Consider the following 20,911-nt stretch of genomic DNA (forward strand, 5'->3'; position numbering starts at 1 on the left):
TGGGAAGTTATGTTCAAACAGTCCGAGACCTATTACCAAATCCCCAGTTTATGGGATTACAGCTAGGTTATTGAGAGCTTTTCTCCTAAACAAAGACTTAGTATTCTTATAAATAAATAAAATCAACACTCTTCAAGTGACCTGTGGCCATTTGTAAACCTACAAATCTGAACACCGGGTGCTTCTCTCCTGTTTTCAGGATACGAGTCTTCTGCCCCAGCCAAGCCAGACTTCTCAGCAGTGCTCATACAGGTCACGCCTACCCCATCCTTGTTGCTGTCACTGCCCCTCACAGACTCTCCCTTCACCCCCTGCAACTACTAACTAACCCCCATGATTCATCAAGATGTAACCAGTGTTCCACGTTGGGTCTCTTCCTTTGAGTCCAGACCCATGGTGTCTCCACTTGGGTTCCTTGATATGAATGCAAAAGCTGTCCTCTTGATATTGTCCAACAGTCAACTTTGGGGCAGCTATTTGAGAATGAGTGAACAGTTCAGAATGAGGCCATTTCTTATGTTTCTTTCCTACCCTCTTCATGCCTGCCTCAAGGCTGGGTATGAAGTATTTATTTAATTAACACCTTTATCACACTGTACAAGAAATCAACATTTTTTAGAGTTGATAGCTTTGGTGCGACTGGATGTTCAATAACAGCTCACTGTTTATGCTGTAATGAAGTTCTCATTTTACCATGCGATTCAACAAGCACTTCAATTCAGTATTTTTGAGTGCTTAGCCACTGTGATGGCTCTAGAGTGTCCTTCTAGAGCGTGTTTTAATATTATGTGTCTACAGATTTCAGTATCCCTTCCTTACTGAGAATAAATTCTTTTTTTTAATGTTTATTCATTTTTGAGAGACATAGAGAGAGAGAGCCAGGAGGGGCAGAGAGCCTGACACAGGGCTCGAAACCACGAACCGCGAGATCACGACTTGAGCCAAAGTCAGACACTTAACCGACTGAGCCACCCAGGCGCCCCAAGAAGAAATTCTCTAATAGAGAAAAGCATTTGGCTCATGCTTCGACCTGGTTCTTCCTCTCCCGCAGCCTTCATGGACTATCATTTGCCCAGAGAACGTCTGTCTTTCAGGTGCTTCCTAGCCACCAGCACTGGGCTACTCCTGGCTTGCTTCGTAGAGAAAGCCAATGACCTTGGGAAACTAATTGGCCCCCACACCAGAGCCACCAACAGAACACATGGCTTGGGGGATGGTGCTATTGGTCAGATAGTCGGCAGTGTCAGGGCCTGAGAGGGACTGGTGACCATGGGGTGCCTCATTCAGACAGAGCCAGAAACAAACTTCAGCTTACTCACTGGAATGACTACACTCACTTTGACACACGGGTTTTATCTCTACCTGACGGCTCTCTGCAACAGATGGCCTGGGTCTTTGTTTTTTGTTTGTTTGCTTGTTTTGGCTTTTTTATTTTTCTGCCCTAATAGTAACTCAGAACAAACGTGTGGATAATTTGTAAACCATACGAGCATCCCTTGGGTGGAAGAGGTGGAGACCAACACGAACCACTCAACCACTCAGCAGATGTATCCTAGTAACAATGGATGAGCCGAGCAGAACGACATTCACACCTCACCGTCATTTTCCTTCAAGAAGTTAGGCACCTGTTTCCTGGAAAGTGCTGGTGACTACCCAATAATTGAGGGCAAAGCCTGAGCATCTGGTTTGGGATTTCTAGGGACAAGGACATCCTATTCCTCCGGACAATGGTCTACATCCATTAGTGTTCTAATACAAAACACGCACGTCCCCTGAAATGGTATTCATTCCAGTGCGGAATTCAAGTATCTGTGTGGATTTCTAAGTAAATACATTTCACTAGTCAGATCAGAGTGCAGAGAAGATTTCAAACCCTAACAGTTCTCATGATGACCAAGTGAAAACAATTTTCTCTCTGTTTATGAGAAATAGGTCAATGAACAGCATCCAGTAGAATCCATTTGGAACCATCTCTGTGGCTTCTCTGACTTGTCTCATTTTTTTAAAAAATTAACATTTGTTTATTTTTGAGAGAGGGAAATAGAGCACAAGCGGGGGAGGGGCAGAGAGAGAGGGAGACACAGAATCTGAAGCAGGCTCCAGGCTCTGAGCTGTCAACAGAGAGCCTGAGGTGGGGCTTGAACTCACATACCGTAAGATCATGACCTGAGCCCAAGCCGGATGCTTAACTGACCGAGTCACCCAGGCAGCCCTGACTTCTCTCATTTAATGTCGATACTTCTCTGTGCTACTGACTTGTTCCTTGTTCAGCATTCTCCATTTGCTTTGTGAATAATATGCTCCCAGGCTTTTTATTGTTCACAGCTTATGAGATGAGGGGAGAAATGCATGATATTGGTTAACTGCTCCACTGTGGGAGTTTGTCACTGCCTGTTTCCATCTCTTGTTTGAAGAGCAGGTTTGTGAGTCTGTTTCTCCTCACCACCGACTGTACCATTAAGAGTTGTGGGGGTAGAGGTCCAGAACTATTTCCTTCTCAGGTAATGGCCTTCAACACAATTTCTGCACAAGAAAAAATCGCTCAGCCTCTCATTGCCGCAACAGAGTGATGCAGTATTGATTCCCAAGTCCGAAGACCGTCATGTGAAAAACTAAAAATACCAAATAGTGCTGCTCCTTCCTATAGCCATGACCATTGACATGCACAAATATTCATGATTTTTCCCATTTCCAATGGCTTTAAACATGTTTCAATGTACGAGACCATACTCTTAGAGTCAAAGGAAAATACAATCTGTGTTGCAAACAAATTGTAATTATTTTATATGATCCTTCTGAAATAAGGACCGCAACTAACTCTTTGGGTAATACAATGACTTAAGGATTTCTAAAGTACTTTTCCTTCTCCACTGGAAGAGCAGATGACACATCTTCATATAATAGTCTGTATTTATTTATTTATTTATTTATTTATTTATTTAAATGTTTATTTATTTTTGAGAGAAAGAGCGTGAGCAGAGAAGGGGCAGAGAGAGGGAGACACAGAATCTGAAGTAGGCTCCAGGCTCTGAGCTGTCAGCACAGAGCCTGACGTGGGGCTTGAACTCACAGAGCCTGAGATCATGAAGGGAAATCTAACCCAATGAGCCACCAGGTGCCCCTAATACTCTGTCTTTAAAGCTTTCCCTGCTGTGAAATGATATTCACATGGGCAGATGCAAACACTGCAAATTCTTGTTAATTATGCAGAGGAAACATTGATTTAGATAAAGTTCTAGCTTACCAATTGTCTCTGAGATTCAGTGCAACAAATGTTATTTTGTATCTGCTTCACATTTGGTATCCGGCTGAGCACTCAGCCATGAATATGGTTGTCTGTTTGGCAAGGATGCTCTCTGAAGTAAAAATTTTATGAAGAGAAACTATATCACATGGAAACTCAGGACAGGGGGCGGGGGGGGGGCTGTCCAGAAAGAGGTGAGGTGACATAAGGGAAATGTCTCCGAGATGGCAAGATTTTGGTAACAAAGCACGAAGCAAAGGGTGTTCCAGATAGAAACAGAGTCTAGAAAGTATGGGGCGGATTCTGATTCCAATCTTCAGAAAACCTGAGTTATGTGTGTAGAAGTAAGCAGTGGGAGACAATCTGGAAATGTGGGTGGGTCCCCAATTTGGGAAAATGTAGAAAATTAAGGTTGAGGACAGACATTAATTCAGTAGGCTAATGAATAATTTCATTATATCTGTTTTAGTAAAAACAACTTAGTTTTCCTGTCTTGAAGCAAGGGGATATGGAAAAATTGGAACACAGCAGGAAGGTAAGACAGAGAAGGTCATTTCACATTCCCAAGGAGGAGTAAGGTGGGCCTAAACCGAAGTAATGACAATAGGAAGTGTATGGCAAGGAGGGAATGAACCTCAGAGCCTTTTCAGATGTTGGGAAGTGTTCCTCGAACGTGTGTAAATCCGTGCAGTGCAGGAGTGAGGCGAGAAGATGGATGCAATCACTTGAGGCCAGGAAAGCGTAAAGAACACAACCAGTGACATTCACACCATCACCACTCTGGCGGCGGGATTCCCCCTGACGGGTTCCACCCGGATTCACATCTGAGAGGTTAGCAAAGCAAAGAAGTATGCAGGCTTGACGATCAGAGAGACCTAACTGCCACTTGCTCGTGTGAAAAGAAGTTACTTCACTCTTCACTCACAGGTCACTATGGAAATGAAATGACCAAGCTACAGAAAATGGTGCAAAACTGTAATTGTGTGCCACTTCACATATCTTGTGTGCAGACGCATTTATGTGCCTACGGGCATGTGTAAAGATAGATCAGGAAAAAGAAGAGTCAGAAGGAACTGTTTCCACTTTGGTCATCCAGGATGATGCATTTCTAAGGGTCCGATGGAACACTCAAACAGTTCCTATGACATACACTTAACACAAACTGCAACTTCCCACAAGCAATAATGGCTTGGCCTCTAGCTAAGGTGTTTAACTGGAAAAGACATTTCAGAGTAGTTTGAGCTATGAAAGAGCTAATTTCAGAATTGCAAGTAAGACGTAGAGCAAATAAGAAATCTGAACCCCATGCCTGTATCGGACTATTAGCATAAGTCTCCAAAACATTCCATTTTATAGACTCAACATCCAAATTCTACGTCCATATCAAACAGCACGAATTTCCTGTCTATTATTCATCATGCTGTCTACACCAAGACTTGAAACCTTTAAGTGATATATTACACAGTTCATTTGTTCATGTTACTAATGAAATCTAAAACATTCCTTCTGGTACCTCTAATTTTGTATGGGACAAGGTGCCAAGGTAACCACCTGAGAATTTAGGATTTTAGTTCAAGACTGCATCATTTTCCATAGGACCTGATCTTTATCACTCATTAACTCAGACTGTTTATATTAGTCACAATGACCTGATTTAGTGAAGATGGGGATTACAAATCAGAAAATCTTTTTTTCCAGCCATATTTTAAGAGAGAGATAAATTTCAATGAAGGATTACATCTTTTTTTTTTTTCTAGAAGAAAAATAGATCTGTTCACCAAATACTTACTGACTGATGTCACTATACTTGAATTTAAAGTCATTTTCTAAGTTCTGAGCCAAATTCCTATGGTAAAGCTTTCAACAACGTAAGAAATGCAAATCACCTACTTTCGTGATATACAGACATACATACACACCTCTGTACATATATTAGTCTGTGGCTTTTAATGTGTTTCAAGTATACACAAGATATTTTGGCAGATCAAAGAAAACAGCAAATCTGATCAATTGCAAAAGAAATGTTAATGCATTTCTATATGTTACATGTTATATATAACTATATGTAACTATACGTTATATGTTATATATATGTAACTATATGTCATATAGAGACGTACAGCCTCAGATGTTAAGATCTTCTGGCTTTTCTTCCAACTGTGTGGGAATTACAGGCACTTGTTATGCACTCAATGTCTGTGTCCTCTCAAAATTCATATGAGATCCCAACCAGCAATGTGATGGTATTAAAAGGGGTGCCTTTGCGGGGCGCCTGGGTGGCGCAGTCGGTTAAGCGTCCGACTTCAGCCAGGTCACGATCTCGCGGTCCGTGAGTTCGAGCCCCGCATCAGGCTCTGGGCTGATGGCTCAGAGCCTGGAGCCTGTTTCCGATTCTGTGTCTCCCTCTCTCTGCCCCCTCCCCCATTCATGCTCTGTCTCTCTCTGTCCCAAAAATAAATAAACGTTGAAAAAAAAATTAAAAAAAAATAAAATAAAATAAAAGGGGTGCCTTTGGGAGGTGATGAGGTCGTGAGTGCAGAGCCCCCGCGAATGGGATTAATACCCTAATGAAAGAGTCCCCAGCGAGCTCTCCTGCTCTCTTTGTGCCATGTGAGGACACAGAGAAAAAAATGCTGTCTCTGAACCAGGAAGCAATTCTTCTGGCAGATACTGAATCTGCCGGCGTCATGATTTTGGTCTTCCCAGCCCCAGAACCATGAGAAATAAAAGTTTGTTGCTTAAGCCACCCAGTCGGCAGTATTCTGTGACAGTAGCTTGAATGGGCTGAGGCAACACTGAGTAAGTGCTTATAACAAGAATGAACGGGACCTCTATCTACTATCTTATGCTGAAATGTGGCCATCTCATGACAGGGAGTTTAAAGAAAAGCTAAGACTGAGTTCCCTCATCTTACAGGACTTTAGACTAAGGTAAAATTATTCAGTCGGTCTTAGAACATAGTGGTCTTCTCTCAAGGTGCCTAGGGGGACTGCTACTCACCACAGCCTTGCAAATCTCTGATGGACACATTCTGATCCCAAATAGTAACATCCTGCTAAGCCAGGCTGGGGGTGTGAGGATGGTCACCCTGGCACAGTCCACAGTCCCCTTGGGAATGGGAAACAGAGGCAGGTGTGCTTCTAGTCCCCCTCCACACCCAGGGCAGATATCTCTGCCTGCCAATGGCACTCATTTTTGCCTAAAAACTTTTAAGTTGAGTGTTTCAGTCAGCCACTGGCAATAAATCTGAGTTCCCTGGTTACATGGTTATAGAAAATAATATTCCTTGTTTTATTTATTTATTTTGAGAGAGAGAGAGAGAGAGAGAGAGCATGTGAGTGAGTGGGGGAGGGGCAGAGAGAGAGAGGGAGACAGAGAATCCCAAGCAGGCTCCGCTCTGTCAGCACAGACTCCAACGTGAGGCTCGATCCCGCGACCTTGGGATCATGACGTGAGCCGAGATCAAAAGTTGGACACTTAACTGACTGAGCTACCCAAGCTCCCCAAAACAACATCCTTACTTAGTCCTGTGCTTGATTCTTTTTTTTTTTTTTTAAATTTTTTTTTTCAACGTTTATTTATTTCTGGGACAGAGAGAGACAGAGCATGAACGGGGGAGGGGCAGAGAGAGAGGGAGACACAGAATCAGAAACAGGCTCCAGGCTCTGAGCCGTCAGCCCAGAGCCTGACGCGGGGCTCGAACTCACGGACCGCGAGATCGTGACCTGGCTGAAGTCGGACGCTTAACCGACTGCGCCACCCAGGCGCCCCTGTGCTTGATTCTTTAAAGATACATTTTTGAAAGGAAAGGATAAAGGGAGGGTTAGAAAATATTTATTAAACAAAACTGTTACTGACAGAGACTATTTGACATGTGCATACTACCCTCATCTGAGAGAACTGATATCCTGTGACTTTAACAAAACCTCAGCCAATGTCGGAGATTGATGGTGAGACGCAGGGAGAATCAACCTCTCTGATTCTCTGGTGTTTTTTCCACGCTTGCCACATTGTTTCCAGGCAAAAGGAGCCTAGCTGTTTGTTTTATTCTATATGTGGAGTATATCAATAGATTGCCGTGAATGTTTCATCGTGATGGCCCTTCTTTGAGCCCTGGGGCTCTTGGTTTAGCCCTTCTAATGGTGTGGTAAGAATTCTGGACTGTGTATCAGCGGTAGGTGGGTCTGAAGCAGGAAAGGTAAGTCACTTGCTCTTCTTAATACATAGTTGCACACATGCACACACACACACACACACACACACACACACACACGTGCACCCATCCAGCAGGGCACATGAAGAGTAAAGGTCAATAGAGTTATTTTTGGCAACTGTCATTGAGACCTAAAGCAAGAAAGTAGGTTGAGTGGTGGTGTTCAGAGATTAAATCCATTGTCTACTGCTTCCGAGCCACGTGGCCACTGAGGGGAGGGGCTCTGCGCCTTGGTTTCTATACGCATAAATTGGCTTGGTGCTATCAGCCACTGCAGGAGACTGCGTGCGGGTGATGCACACACAGTGATGTCTACAGCGCTTGGCTGAATATTATTACTTGGCTGAATGATGACATAATTAGCCTTACTAAATGGTGGCAAAATAATTTCATTAGTAATAAAATTCCATTTCACGGAGTTTTATGAAATGATCTGGATCTGCACACATCTGGGCTTTGACCAATCTTGAGTTTAAAAGCCGATTTCTAGGGGCGCCTGGGTGGCGCAGTCGGTTAAGCGTCCGACTTCAGCCAGGTCACGATCTCGCGGTCCGTGAGTTCGAGCCCCGCGTCAGGCTCTGGGCTGACGGCTCAGAGCCTGGAGCCTGTTTCCGATTCTGTGTCTCCCTCTCTCTCTGCCCCTCCCCCGTTCATGCTCTGTCTCTCTCTGTCCCAAAAATAAATAAACGTTGAAAAAAAAATTTTAAAAGCCGATTTCTAGCTCTCCTGCTTAATTTCTCTACGCCTAAATGTAACCATGTGCAAAAGAAGGAAGAAGGGTCCTCTGGGGTCTCTGGAGTCTCTGGAGTCTCAAACGGCATGATTCTAGGACCCCAATTTAACTCCTATTGGCCATGTACCTCCGGGTAATTGAGGGAGGAGAATAAACATTTGCAGATTCTATACACTGAGAAAGAAATACAATGATGTCTTCATCTAAAACAGGGCTTTTTAACTGAGGTTCATTTACTGCGCTGTGCTTCTAAGGCTCTTTGAATCCCCTGAATCTTCAGCACGTAAAATGTTCTGTTTATGTGAGTATGAGAATTTTTCTGGAAAGCCTATTACTTTCAGCAGATTTTCTAGCAATCTATGACATGTCACCACCTATGTCCCCCAAAAATTTAAACCAAAGATTGCTAAAGGTTCATAATTTTTTCATTAAAATAATAATATGACAGGGGTGCCTGGGTGGTTCAGTCGGTTGAGCGTCCGACTTAGGCTCAGGTCATGATCTCACGGTTCGTGTATTCAAAGCCCGCACTGGGCTCTGTGCTGACAGCTCAGAGCCTGGAGCCTGCTTCGGATTCTGTGTCTCCTTCTCTCTGTCCCGCCCCCAGTTGCCCTGTCTCTCTCTCGTAAAATAAATAAACATTAAAAAAATTTTTACATACTATTACAAATAATAATAGCGCTATTTCGTACTCACAAAATAAATCAATACCAAAGATAAAATTGGAATCTAAGTTTTTTTTTTTTTTTTTTTTTTTTAGCTTAGTGTCAATTAAGATAGTTTAGCACTGGTATCTTATTTCAGGTCTTCCAAAAGCCCGCCTGGAGTGGAAGCCCTGGGTGCAGGTGGTTTATTTGGGGAGTCTTCTGGAAATTGCAAGAATGTGACAGCGATGGATGGAGAAAGAGAAGCCCACAAGGGTGTGCCGTTGACAGGTCACTGCTGTAAGCGGCTCCTAGGAAGCTTTTGCACACTCCAAGCGATGCCCTCTGGATTCTTGACGGCAGCTGCAGCACCTATATCCCTATATCCACTTATTTCTCCTGCTCACCGATGCTTCCCGGCCTTTCACTGCAGGCCCTTCCGGGCTGCCCTGCCTGTGGATGGAGCAAATTTCCTAAAGGCTAGAGAAAGCCCCAGGGCAGAGAAGCAGAGTGTTGCAGGCACTAGATGGAGAGACAGCAGCCAGAGAGTGGAATCAGCCAACTGGATGTGGCCCATTTCAGAATTCTTCTCTCACACACCACATCCAATCACCCACTGAGTTGTAACTTCCCATTTTAAAGCCTAAAACACATTTGGCACACATCCTCTCTATCATATTCAGTTGCCCCTACCTCAGTTCAGGCAGGAGTAATCGCTCCCCTGAACTACTGCAGTATTTTCCAGTTCATCTTGCTCGCCTAAGCTATCCTCTGGTCCATGTCACTGCCCACGGGATCCTTCTAGAAGTACATCTAACAGTACCTTCCCTGGGTTTCACACTCTTCAGTGGCTCCCAACACTGTCAAAGATTATCCTGATGGGTTTCCCACCCGTTCTCAGTTTCATTTCTGTCTTCATTTGTGGCCCTTGTGCTCTGTCTCTAACATCCGATGGTTGGTCTCCAAAAAAATCACCCTTGTAAACCCCGCCAGGGCAGTTGCTGCAGTGACATTTCAGAAACCACTCTTCCCTGCCTCTCAAAACTAGGCAGCCAGGCCTCTGCTCGTGCCCCTGCAAGCAGGCACATTGCCCCATTTGTCTCTACTCCATTCTGTATTATTTGCATCATTATAGTCATACCTGGTACATAGTAGCCCCTCAAACACATTTTCAAACGGCTGCACTAAACAGTAGCACATCATCGCTGCGTCATAGTTTATATTTACATATTGGTGTCTTCTAGAAGACCAAGACCGTGTCTTTCCATCCCCTCCCCCCCCAGCCCTCAGCGTAGCAAGAATAATGTGTGTTCAACCAATGCTTGTCAGCATGAAGCATCATAAATGCTGGACGGAAGACTGTGAAAGTACCGAAGGTAGAGTCACATAAAAGTGAGTTCATATCTTGTCTTTGACACTCACTAGCTGTATGGTCTTGAGCAAATTACTTAACCACTCTGATGTTGCTTTGCTCATTTACTAAATGCGGGTGGCATGCTCTGGTAGATTATATAACTTCTTCCAACGGGACACTCTCCTTTCCTGAAACAGTAGTATACACTCCTGACCATTCCCGTGTGACTTATAGTGCACCTCTGCAGGAGGAGTGTGCTGCTTTGCCTACAGACTGTCACTTGGCCACGGGACCTGCCTGAGCAACTAAAAGTAAGCGGAAGTGGCTCATCTCCCATTTGAGCAAACACTGGAAGAGCCACCGCTTGCCTTGGCCATAGCTATTTTCCCCAGCCACAAGAAGGGCATGTGCCAAATGAAGGCTTGGTTTCAGCCTGGATCCCAGAATGAAAAAGGCTTTTGGAGAAGAGCCACAGTTGGTCCACAGCCTCTGAAACCAACACCTAATATGAGCAAGAAATAAACCCCTGGTCTTGTAAGTCACTGGGATATGAGGTTGTTAGCTAGCCTAGCATAAGTCAGTAGAATCCAACTCCTGAATGTTGTAAGAATTCAATAAATCAGATACGCAAAGTGTTTCTCAGAGAGGCCACCATTCGATAGGTCTTTGAAAAATCTAACTCCCTTACCCTGTCACGTTCCTCTGAAAACCCAAATCTATCCCAGAGGTGGGCATAAAGCAGAGGTTTGAAAATGTTCAAATTGTCAAATAAATGAATAAATGCATATGTTGGGCTTAATTTTAAACACCAAAATACAGACACATCTTTTTCATCTAGTCATTTCCTGCATATAAATGACTTTGGCAGGGTGCCTATGTGGCTCAGTTGGTTAAGCGTCCAGCTTCTTGATTTTGGCTCAGGTCATGATCTCATGGTTCGTGAGACCGAGCCCCGTGTAGGGCTCTGTGCAGACAGCGCAGAGCTCACTTGGGATTCTCTCTCCCCCTCTTTCTGCCGCTCCCCCACTCCTGCTTTTTCTCTCTCTCAAAATAAATAAAAAACATTAAGAAATTACTTTGACAAATATTTTATATCGTAATTTCAAAACAGCTTGCTAAAGCTTCCAGGAATATTTACATGGGGTCTAAAGGAATTCAAGAATTTAGTAGCTCATCTTTCAGAAAACCAAAACAGGGCAAATCATTTAATTGAGAAACATCTATTGTGCACCTACATCCATATGCAAAAATACCATTGGCTTAAATGCTGTGAGTGTGAAAACACATTGCTAAAGCCCAGCTATGATTTCCCTTGATTTACTCCATAGACCACAAGACTATAACAATGCTGTGATTTGAATTTAATGTGTTTTCCTTTCCGTAGGCTTCTCTGAAAGGCAATGTAAGGAAAAACTTGTCTTGATCTAAATGAATAGGTATTCAAAATCATCCATTTTATCCCACAGACATGACCTTAAACAATTAAGAAACATAAACAGTGACTCTAGACATTGATATCTTTGTTTCTGTCAAAATTGATTTCCCTTAACCATCACATTTCTTGGATGCAAGTTTTCATATGGAAAAGCACATCATAAATCCATCATTGGAGTGCACCTTTCCATTATTTTCCACATTTTATAGAGCATTATCTGCAGAAACAGCATTAATTTCAATAGCACAGCTAGTGAGTTACACATAAAGCGGGAGGATTGAAAGGAATTTGAAGATTTGCCTTAAATTTCTCAAGGAATCAGTTAATTCTCCGAAGCCAAAAGAAACTAAAATTTATCAGGACAAGCAGATTCCACGGGGCTGGGCCAACAGAGAAATGCCATACTAATATTTATTTGCAAGGCCATATATCGAACACTTATTAAATGCCTGTATTTGCCAATGTGTGGGCCAGCACTAGAGGCCATAAGATGGTGAGACAGAGGTCCTGCCCTCAGAAGGATAGGTCTAGTCTGACCTGATATGCACTGATAAGTACATATAAGATTATGAACATACCTGGTGGCTTTGTTCTAACAGAAGAGCAGGAGGGGTTGAGAGGACAGGAGAGGACCCTGAGGGTGGTGCTCAGTGGGGCGAGGGGAAGGTTCTGGGAGGAGGTGGGGGCTGGGCACAAACAACCGTGAGTGTCCTGAAAGGCACCAGAGGCAGGAATGGGGGAAAGCCAATGAAACGCGGTACAAAGAGTCTGCTAAGCCCTCCCCTGGTTCTGTTGCCAGAATCAGGTCCTCACTCCTATCTTCCTTTATCCAACCACTTCACAAAGTGAGTTAGATGCCAGGTGTCTCGGTTAACAAGACAGACACAGCTCCTGCCTTGGTGGAGCTCTCAGTCCTATCAGAGGGAATCCTATGCTGGGAGGCAGCGGGTGCCAAACCCGGCGCATGAGACTGAGTAGTTTGAGAAGAGAGACTCGGGATGCTCCGTGTTAATACGAAGGTCAGCGAATTAAGTAATTGCTCACACTGACACAGAGAATAAAGCCACATCCTCCTCCCGATGCTCTCAGGGATGAGCTGGCTCTGGCTGCAGGCTCCTCCTACAGGCCACCACAGTGCAGGAAAAAGGAGACGCTGGGACCCTGCTCTCCTGCCTCCTAAGAAGCGCACTCTTGTACAGTCCCTTTCCACCCAACCCCTGAGCTCCTCGCCACAGAGGACTCAGTTCTGTACTCAACACGCAACACGCGTCTGCTGAGCTAGCACACTGCGAGAGTGTCCTGGGCACCAGGGTATCAAGGCAGTTCCATCCTTCACACACTCACAGACTTCAAGGTCCAAAGGGAGAGAAACACAGGAAGTAAGGTTCAATACAAAGTGTCCATGTATCACACCATATGAGGTAACTGATCAACTATGCCCACATTTCATCCAATAAGGTATGGCACTAATATGGCAGCGTAGAAGAATGCATGAGGTATGATGGAAGAGGTGGGGCCCTGGGAGGAAGCCATCAGGTAAGGTTTTGCAAAAACAATAATATTTAAAATTAGAATGGTGGGTAGATGGTCTTCACGGGCTAGATGCGAGGGAGGAGCCTGACAACAGACAGGCTGTGGAAGGCTGGTGAACCCCCCGAAGACAAAGCCATGTTCTTTGAATTATGTCTACATTGGCAAAAAAAAAAAAAAAAAAAAAAAAAATCCTTGGAATATTTGCGTTTCATCACAGCAGGCTCTTTTAGGGTGATTTATATTTTAAAATAATCTTTGAAGGGGGAAGATACTTCATTCCACAATTCAAGTAGAGCATCAAATAAAGTCACATGCAATACTGTTACTAATAATCTAATTTGAGGTACCGTGCTGATTATACAGATTCATTAAGAATAGGCTCTCTGCTTTTTAAGTAAAAAAAAAAAAAAAGAGGGTGGAATATCAGTACAAGATTGTTATTTTAAAATAGGCAGCAATAAGACTTCCCAGAAAGTAGGAACTTTTATTTCTTTTGGCAAGTTACTCTGCAGGAACCTATTTACTTGCTAAAAAAGTTTTTGTTTTTTTTTTTTGCTCAGATGAAAAGTGCAGCTTTGGAAAGAGAAAGCCATTTCAGACCTTGCTCACAGCTTATTGTGACAGATATTACGAGTGCCTTCTACCTCTGTCACGGTGACACCTCTTCTTCCCCCTAAATTATTAGCAAGGTGATTCTCTTTGGGCCCCAAACTGTGAGTCACAGTGACAAATGCCACTTCCAGGTGGAAACATTTAAGGGCCAGGATGCATTGCTGCAAGCTCTCCTTCCAGGCTTAAGCAAACTCAGAAGCGTCCTGTTGAGGCATAAGTGCCACAAGGTTGAAGCCGGAGAATGGCAGGCCATGTACAAGGCAAGCTGCCCTCTAGATCAATCTGGCCTCCTCATTAGACTTTGCCCGAGTGAGAAAGAAACATTTGTTGGAGTAAGCCCCTGAAAATGTGGGCCATTCCCTAGCTGATACATTTGCTTAGAACATGTTGGAGTATCAGTGAATTTCCAAAGCCCCACCCATATGCATCACTTGAACAGAGATTAATGAAGGACTGTGATTTGGAAACATTTACAATCATTAATTTAGACGATCTGCACAAGAAGCTGAGCTTCAGATTGAAGTCAAACCGTTAGGCACAGATTTTTTTTTATAATAACAACAAAAACCCCATGTCTGCTTTTGTTATGTAAATACCAATATTGTAGCAGGGCTGAGAAGGCGGTAACGAAGGTCAGATCCAAGACATATGAACCTATACCTTTTGTACATTACAACACATTCCTATGCTGAAATCCTAAAATAAACTCTTGATATCCTCCACAGAGGGGCAATGTGGTTGTCTGCAAGGTGAAAAAACACATTGTCACGAATTCAGCCACATAAACTGTGACGATGTGTATTTACTCTGAGATAATGTATATAATCACACAGATTCCAGAAAGGAAATGGCTAAACACCATCTCACAGGCAAGTGTTCCTGCAAGGACAGCAGGCAGGGCAGATCCCTTAGGTCTTGCTTTCGGTTACAAAATGTACAACAAAGGGAGTCTTTGCTTTCTTATTCTTGGAGAAAACTTTGAAGCTTTAGCTGACTTAGTCACTTCTTTTCTTTAGATGTGGCCACTTTAAAATAATCTGCTAGCAAATAGATTGATGGACAAACTTCAAAGGACAGAGCGATGAAAAGATCAATATCTCTACACAATTTCTCTAAAGAACCAGATCGCTTCATTTAAGATATAATTGGAATTACCTTTAAGAGAAAGAAGAGGTTAAACTCCAGAAGAAAAAAGCACAGCCACATTTAACAGCACTGCTCGACAGCCTTTGCAACTGTAAATGCACAATAACCTCCAAAATCAATATTTGTTCTATATTTTAAAATGCTTCATGCGGGGTGCCTGGGTGGCTCAGTCAGTAAAGCGTCCAACTTTGGCTCAGGTCATGATCTCAGGGTTCACGAGTTCGAGCCCTGTGTCGGGCTCTGTGCTCACAGCTCAGAGCCTGCTTCAGATTCTGTGTCTCCCTCTCTCTCTCTGCCCCTCCGCAGCTCGCACTCTGTCTCTCTCTCATGAATAAATAAAACATTAAAATTTTTTTTAAATGCTTCCTACAATGCAGAGAATACTCCCTGTGCATAAATGAGAAAACATAGGATAACATAGGAAAACACAAGATGACATTTTAAGGTGACATCTAAAGATCAGGATGATCACCCAGCTGAGATTACGTTAAACAATAAAGATTCGCACTTGATATATTCCTTAACAATATTTTTATCTGCACATTTGTTTGGAAGTATAACAATTTTAGGGAGGCATTGCAGCATGAACTTGATACTGCCTAGTTTTATTCAGATAAGAATATCCAGTAAGATGGTGACTGGAGATTATATCCCCAGAGCTATAAGGACATGGAAAATAAAACAACACAACACAAAAGAGACCTATAATGAAGAATTTAGGGTGTTTTGGTGTAAAAATCTTCATCCTTGGAACCAGGCAAACCTGGAAATGAATATAGGGGAGTACTAATGCAAGTCAATGGCCATGACTATATGGGTAGATTACTGGATTTCTTTGAGTTTCTTTTTTTTCTTTTTTTAATTTTTTTTCAACGTTTATTTATTTTGGGGACAGAGAGAGACAGAGCATGAACGGGGGAGGGGCAGAGAGAGAAGGAGACACAGAATCGGAAACAGGCTCCAGGCTCTGAACTCCCGGACCGCGAGATCGTGACCTGGCTGAAGTCGGACGCTTAACCGACTGCGCCACCCAGGCGCCCCTCTTTGAGTTTCTTTACCTGTGAGATGGCAACCACAGTCTACGGTGGGGGGGGGGGGGTGGGTGTCAATAAATAATGGCCAGTTGCCTGTTTTTGTAAATAAAGTATTATTGGAATATAGCCATAATCACTGTCTGCGGCTGCTTTCTGCCAGAAGGCAAAATTGAGAGGTAACAGAAACTGTATGGCCTGTAAAATCTGCAATATTTACTATGTGTCCTTTATAGTAACCATTTGCCAATCTCTGGTCTGTGTGGTTGCTATATGGACTAGAAATTATTTAACATAGTGCTTGGTACACAGTAGCTGTTTCTTTAGATCATTATTCAAGTAAGGGGGGAAAGGTTAAGGTCATACAAATGTGTATGACAGAAACACACAGAAAATGTCTCAACTGCCAAATCCTGTTGATCAGTGAATCCTTAATCATCTGAGAAGAAGCTCTTGCCCAAAGTGCTCTTGCTTCATGTAGTTGACAGCAAAGATCTTAACCTGTTCTTTACTCTAATGGGAAAATGATGCAGGATAAATGCAAATTAAATGGGCACTGAGATACCATTTCTCACCTATCAGACTGGCAAAAATCTCAAGTTTGACAGCATGTTCTGTTGATGAGGCACTGGGGAAATAATCACTCTCCTGCATTGCTAGTGGGAGTGCAAACTGTCAAAAGTCAAGAGAGTGAAACTTGGCAAAATTAGCAAAATTCCGTATAAATTTACCCTTTGATTGTCCTTGGGAATCTAATCCCTAAGATAATCTGGCAAAAGCACAAGTGTGCACAGGGTTATTCATTACAGAGTTCTTTTGGAAGAGCAAAAGACTGGAAATTAGCCTGAAGGTCCACCCACAGAGTACTGGCAAAGAAGGAGTTGAAGCAAGTTGCTTGTGATCCATTTTCCCCTGAATACCAAGGAGATACTGGGGTTGAGGGAAGAAGGTAAGTGACCTGGTTTAGGTTCTGTGTAAACATATTAACTAGATCACCAGGCAAACAGATTAATTAATTAGTTTTTCTTTCGCTAGGAAGAGAGTCCTCATCAATGGAATGTGTCAAGCAGGAAAGCCCTGGTTCAAGATGTTACAATAAATAAATCTTCAATCTATAGATGGATGAGTTATGACTCTTTGGAGAAGGTCACATTTCTTAGGCATAAAACTAGACATGTTGCAAAATCAAATGCTTCCTCCTACATGAGGGACTTACAAATCTCATTAGAAACCTCAACTATCACTCTGGGTCAAAGGGGATAGAGCCGGTATGAAAAAGGACCTGAGGAGTCACATGGGCTATCCTGGATTTCTCCTTACATTACCAGTGTCCTTTGGTCATTTGAATCCCTGAAATGATTAGTAAAGCTTGATACTGGATAAGATCCCAGTCTCATCCTTTGTGCTGGCTCATCCACACAAAGGAGTGCCACCGGCAGGTTCATGGAGTGATGAATACCTATCAACACTGATGGGGAATGATCTCCACAATATACTCTCAAAGTGTAGAATAATGGGTATAATACGCCACTCTTCATGCAAGATAGGGCAAGGATACAGATACACACGAGGACTGGCTTGCACGTGTGAAAATAAACACCAAAAGGTTAAACCAAAAGCTAATAAACATGGTAATTGTAGAAGGAGGAAGGCGTGGGGCACAGGGGAAGAAGATGCATGTGACATTTCTCTGAAAACACGTTATACATATAAAAACAATATAATTGGTACATGGAGATATATACATGCGATGTATTAAAAAATGAAATGTTAAAAATCCATTGACATTAAAAAGGTTCTGAAACAAATGAGCCAAGTTATATATAAAAAGTTAGACTACAATCACATAGAAAAAAAACCTTAAGCAACTTTACTTTTACTTTTCATTCTTTGATTGTACATCCTTAATGTAATACAGAGTTAAGACAATGAAAATTTAATTAATTAATTAATTAATTTAATGTATTTATTTTACATTTTTGTTTTTTTGGAGAGAGGGAGAGAGCGTGAGCACGAGCAGGGTGGGGGGAAAGACAGAGAGGGAGAGAGAGAGAGAGAGAGAGAGAGAGAGAATCTTAATCAGACTCCATGCCCAACACAGAGTCCAAGCCAGAGCTGGATCTCACAATCCTGAGATCGTGACCTGAGCCAAAATCAAGAGTTGGACATTTAATCGACTAAACCGCCCAGGCACCCCAAGACAATGCAAGTTTTAAAGACTTCATTTAACATTCTTAGTATGAATTGTAATATTAGTGTATTATTTTTAAATTATTTTATATAATATTTTATATATACTATATACTACATATATATACATTAAAATGAAATAAGTGTTGTTAAGAACCAAACAAAACTTTATTTTTCAGTGAAAAATAAAATAAATACAAATATAGTACCAGAGAAGTTAAAAATTCTGTAGGGCTACATTTGATCTGGAAATAATGTATGAATTTAGGGTATTTTTTAAATTAAAAAAAAGTATTTTCTACCTCTAACATGTATTGAAGAAACAGCCCGGAAACAATGATGGTCTAGAAATGATGGGCATCCCAAGTATTTAGATTGTGATTTCAAAATACCACTCTCCACAAAGAAAGTAGGGCTCCTTGGAAGAATGCGTGACTCCGGGTCTGGAATACCGGATGGGCTTGTACATAGAACTGTACTAGAAACACGGAAACTATAAAAGACTGATGGTCCTGTGTCAAAAGGACAAAAAGCCAAGGTGAAGTTGTTCCCAGTGAGTGAAAGGGAGCATGCTGAATTGACATGAAATAGAATGAATAGAGACACAATCCCACAAACAGACAAATCCAGAACGTGAGACCTTCTTCAAGACAACTGACCTAGTTTCTTGATAAGTCAATGACATGAAGAAAACAAAATGAAGTTGGTAGGGAATTGTTGTCTGTGATGTAACAACAAACAGGAATGTGTGTGCTTCAATAGCACCCTGATTCAAACCAGTATCTTTAAGATGGCATTTTTGAGATCATCAGGAAATGGAAGCATTGATACCAAGGGCTTGTTTTTTTTTTTTAAGTTTATTTATTTTTGAAAGAGAGAGAGAGAGTATGAGCTGGGGAGGAGCAGAGAGAGAGGAGACAGAGAATCCCAAGCAGGCTCTGTGCTGTCAGTGCAGAGCCCAATTCGGGGCTAGAACTCATGAACCCCAAGATCATGACCCGAGCCGGAAGTCAATTAACCAACTGAGTCACCCAGGCTTCCCACCATGGACTTATTGTTATTTGCACTTGGTATGATGGTATTATGATTCTGGAAGAAAACACCCATTTTTTTTTTTTCAGAGATGTATCCTCAACTTATGTAGGGAAAAAGTGACACGATGTCCGAGGTTTTCCCTAAAATAGACAAGAAAAAGAAAACAGACGAAAGAAGTATCCAGCTTCCCACTGAAGCTGGATAATGACTTTCAATTTATTATTTTCACCCCTTTGCTTATGTTTGGTGTTTGTCATTAACATGAAAGAAGAATCAAGAGAAAGAAAGATACTTTGGGAAAAGACTTCACACAAAATGAAAGAATGATAGGATTTTCTATTCTCTGTTTCAAGTTGGCCCATGATATCTGCCTATCTCAAGCCAACCTCGTGCAATAACCTTCAGAATAAACTACAAGGATTTACGGGGAGACCAACAGCGATGGTGCTGATTTTTGGTGGAAGTTTAAGTGGAGAGAGAAATAAATCTCTGAATCAAATAACAAATGATACAGGAAATGCCACCATAGTTAGCCTGGCGAGCCTGACAATTCTTATTGTCTCTTGCTAACGGAGAAATGCATTTTAAAGTATTTTATTATTTCTCTAAGCATTCTGTCAGCTTGATTAATACACCTAAAAACACATTTCCAATGTGATAAAAAGAACTAGTCAAAATCTGCTTTTAGAGTAAAAAATAAAATAAAGTCACTTTCCTCTATTCCAATAAGTTTGTACCGACCTGGGAAGCTCCATAGTAGACACCAAATGAGAGACGTCTGTCACACAAGCTGCCACTCAGTTCCAAGGCAGGTTGGCTAGCAACCTTATTAACTCTACCTCTACTTTGATGGTATAATAAGTCCATTTTGTTTTCTTTTGGGGAGATGCTGGTGTAGGAGTGCTTTTAGCTAGGAGAGACATGATCTCAGCTTCTAACTTGCAGCGACTAAGATCTAACAATTGTGATGACTGGAAAGGTGTCAATATCAATGTACATTTCTTTGTGCTAAAACTGTACAACTAATGGGACACGAGCGGTGATAAAGCTAGAAAAGAGCAAACGACTTCCCATAATTCTCCAATTAGACAACTCACGTTTGATGCTGTTTCCTGATTTAAGAGGCATTTTCATATAAATTCCTCCATCTGATCTCCATGTTCACCCTGCAGGCTAGCAGGGATTTTATCATTCAAAGGGCTACTTTACAAGGAAACAGAGGCTCTGGGGGCAAAATGATGACTTCCTCATGGGCATAGAGTCCCTACAGCAGTGGTGACGAGACCACTGATCTATCATCAGTAAATTACTTAGAGTGAAATAGGACAGGAGAACCGAAAAGTGAAGCCATGCTAAATGGTGCTTACCTTTCAAAGCCAATCTGCCGAAATGTCTTTTCCCATGTTGAGCCTGTAAACGAGACAAAAGAACATAATTAACTGATGTACCTCAAGCATTCAGTTAGTTTTGTCCTCTTTTTGCACACCCTGGTAGATACTTGGCTTTACAGTTACATGGGATGAGTTTTCCCTCAAACGCATCGTTCCCACCACCAGTCCCCAAATGGCCCTTTTAGAGAACATTCCACACAACGAACAAGTGACAAAGCTCTACCTCCCTTTCCTCTGGTTATACTGTAGGCCACAAAATCACACTCTAAGAGTCCGAATGCATCAGAATAACAGGAGTAAAACTCTCTTGTCTAAATTAACGCAACAGCATCTTGTAAGTTGTAGCCGCT

The 20,911-nt window shown here is 42.2% G+C and overlaps 1 protein-coding gene across 1 annotated transcript in view; it reads right to left on the reverse strand.

Moving 5' to 3' along the window:
• LOC115528584 overlaps positions 1-20,911 on the reverse strand; it is a 140,297-nt gene that overhangs the window by 35,298 nt on the left and 84,088 nt on the right. The window contains exon 3 of the mRNA XM_032595340.1: positions 20,538-20,580. Coding sequence (XP_032451231.1) covers positions 20,538-20,580 — 43 coding nt within the window. The remainder of the gene's footprint in view (positions 1-20,537; positions 20,581-20,911) is intronic.

Source organism: Lynx canadensis, chromosome D3, assembly GCF_007474595.2.
Source record: "Lynx canadensis isolate LIC74 chromosome D3, mLynCan4.pri.v2, whole genome shotgun sequence".
Taxonomy (NCBI): Eukaryota; Metazoa; Chordata; class Mammalia; order Carnivora; family Felidae; genus Lynx; species Lynx canadensis.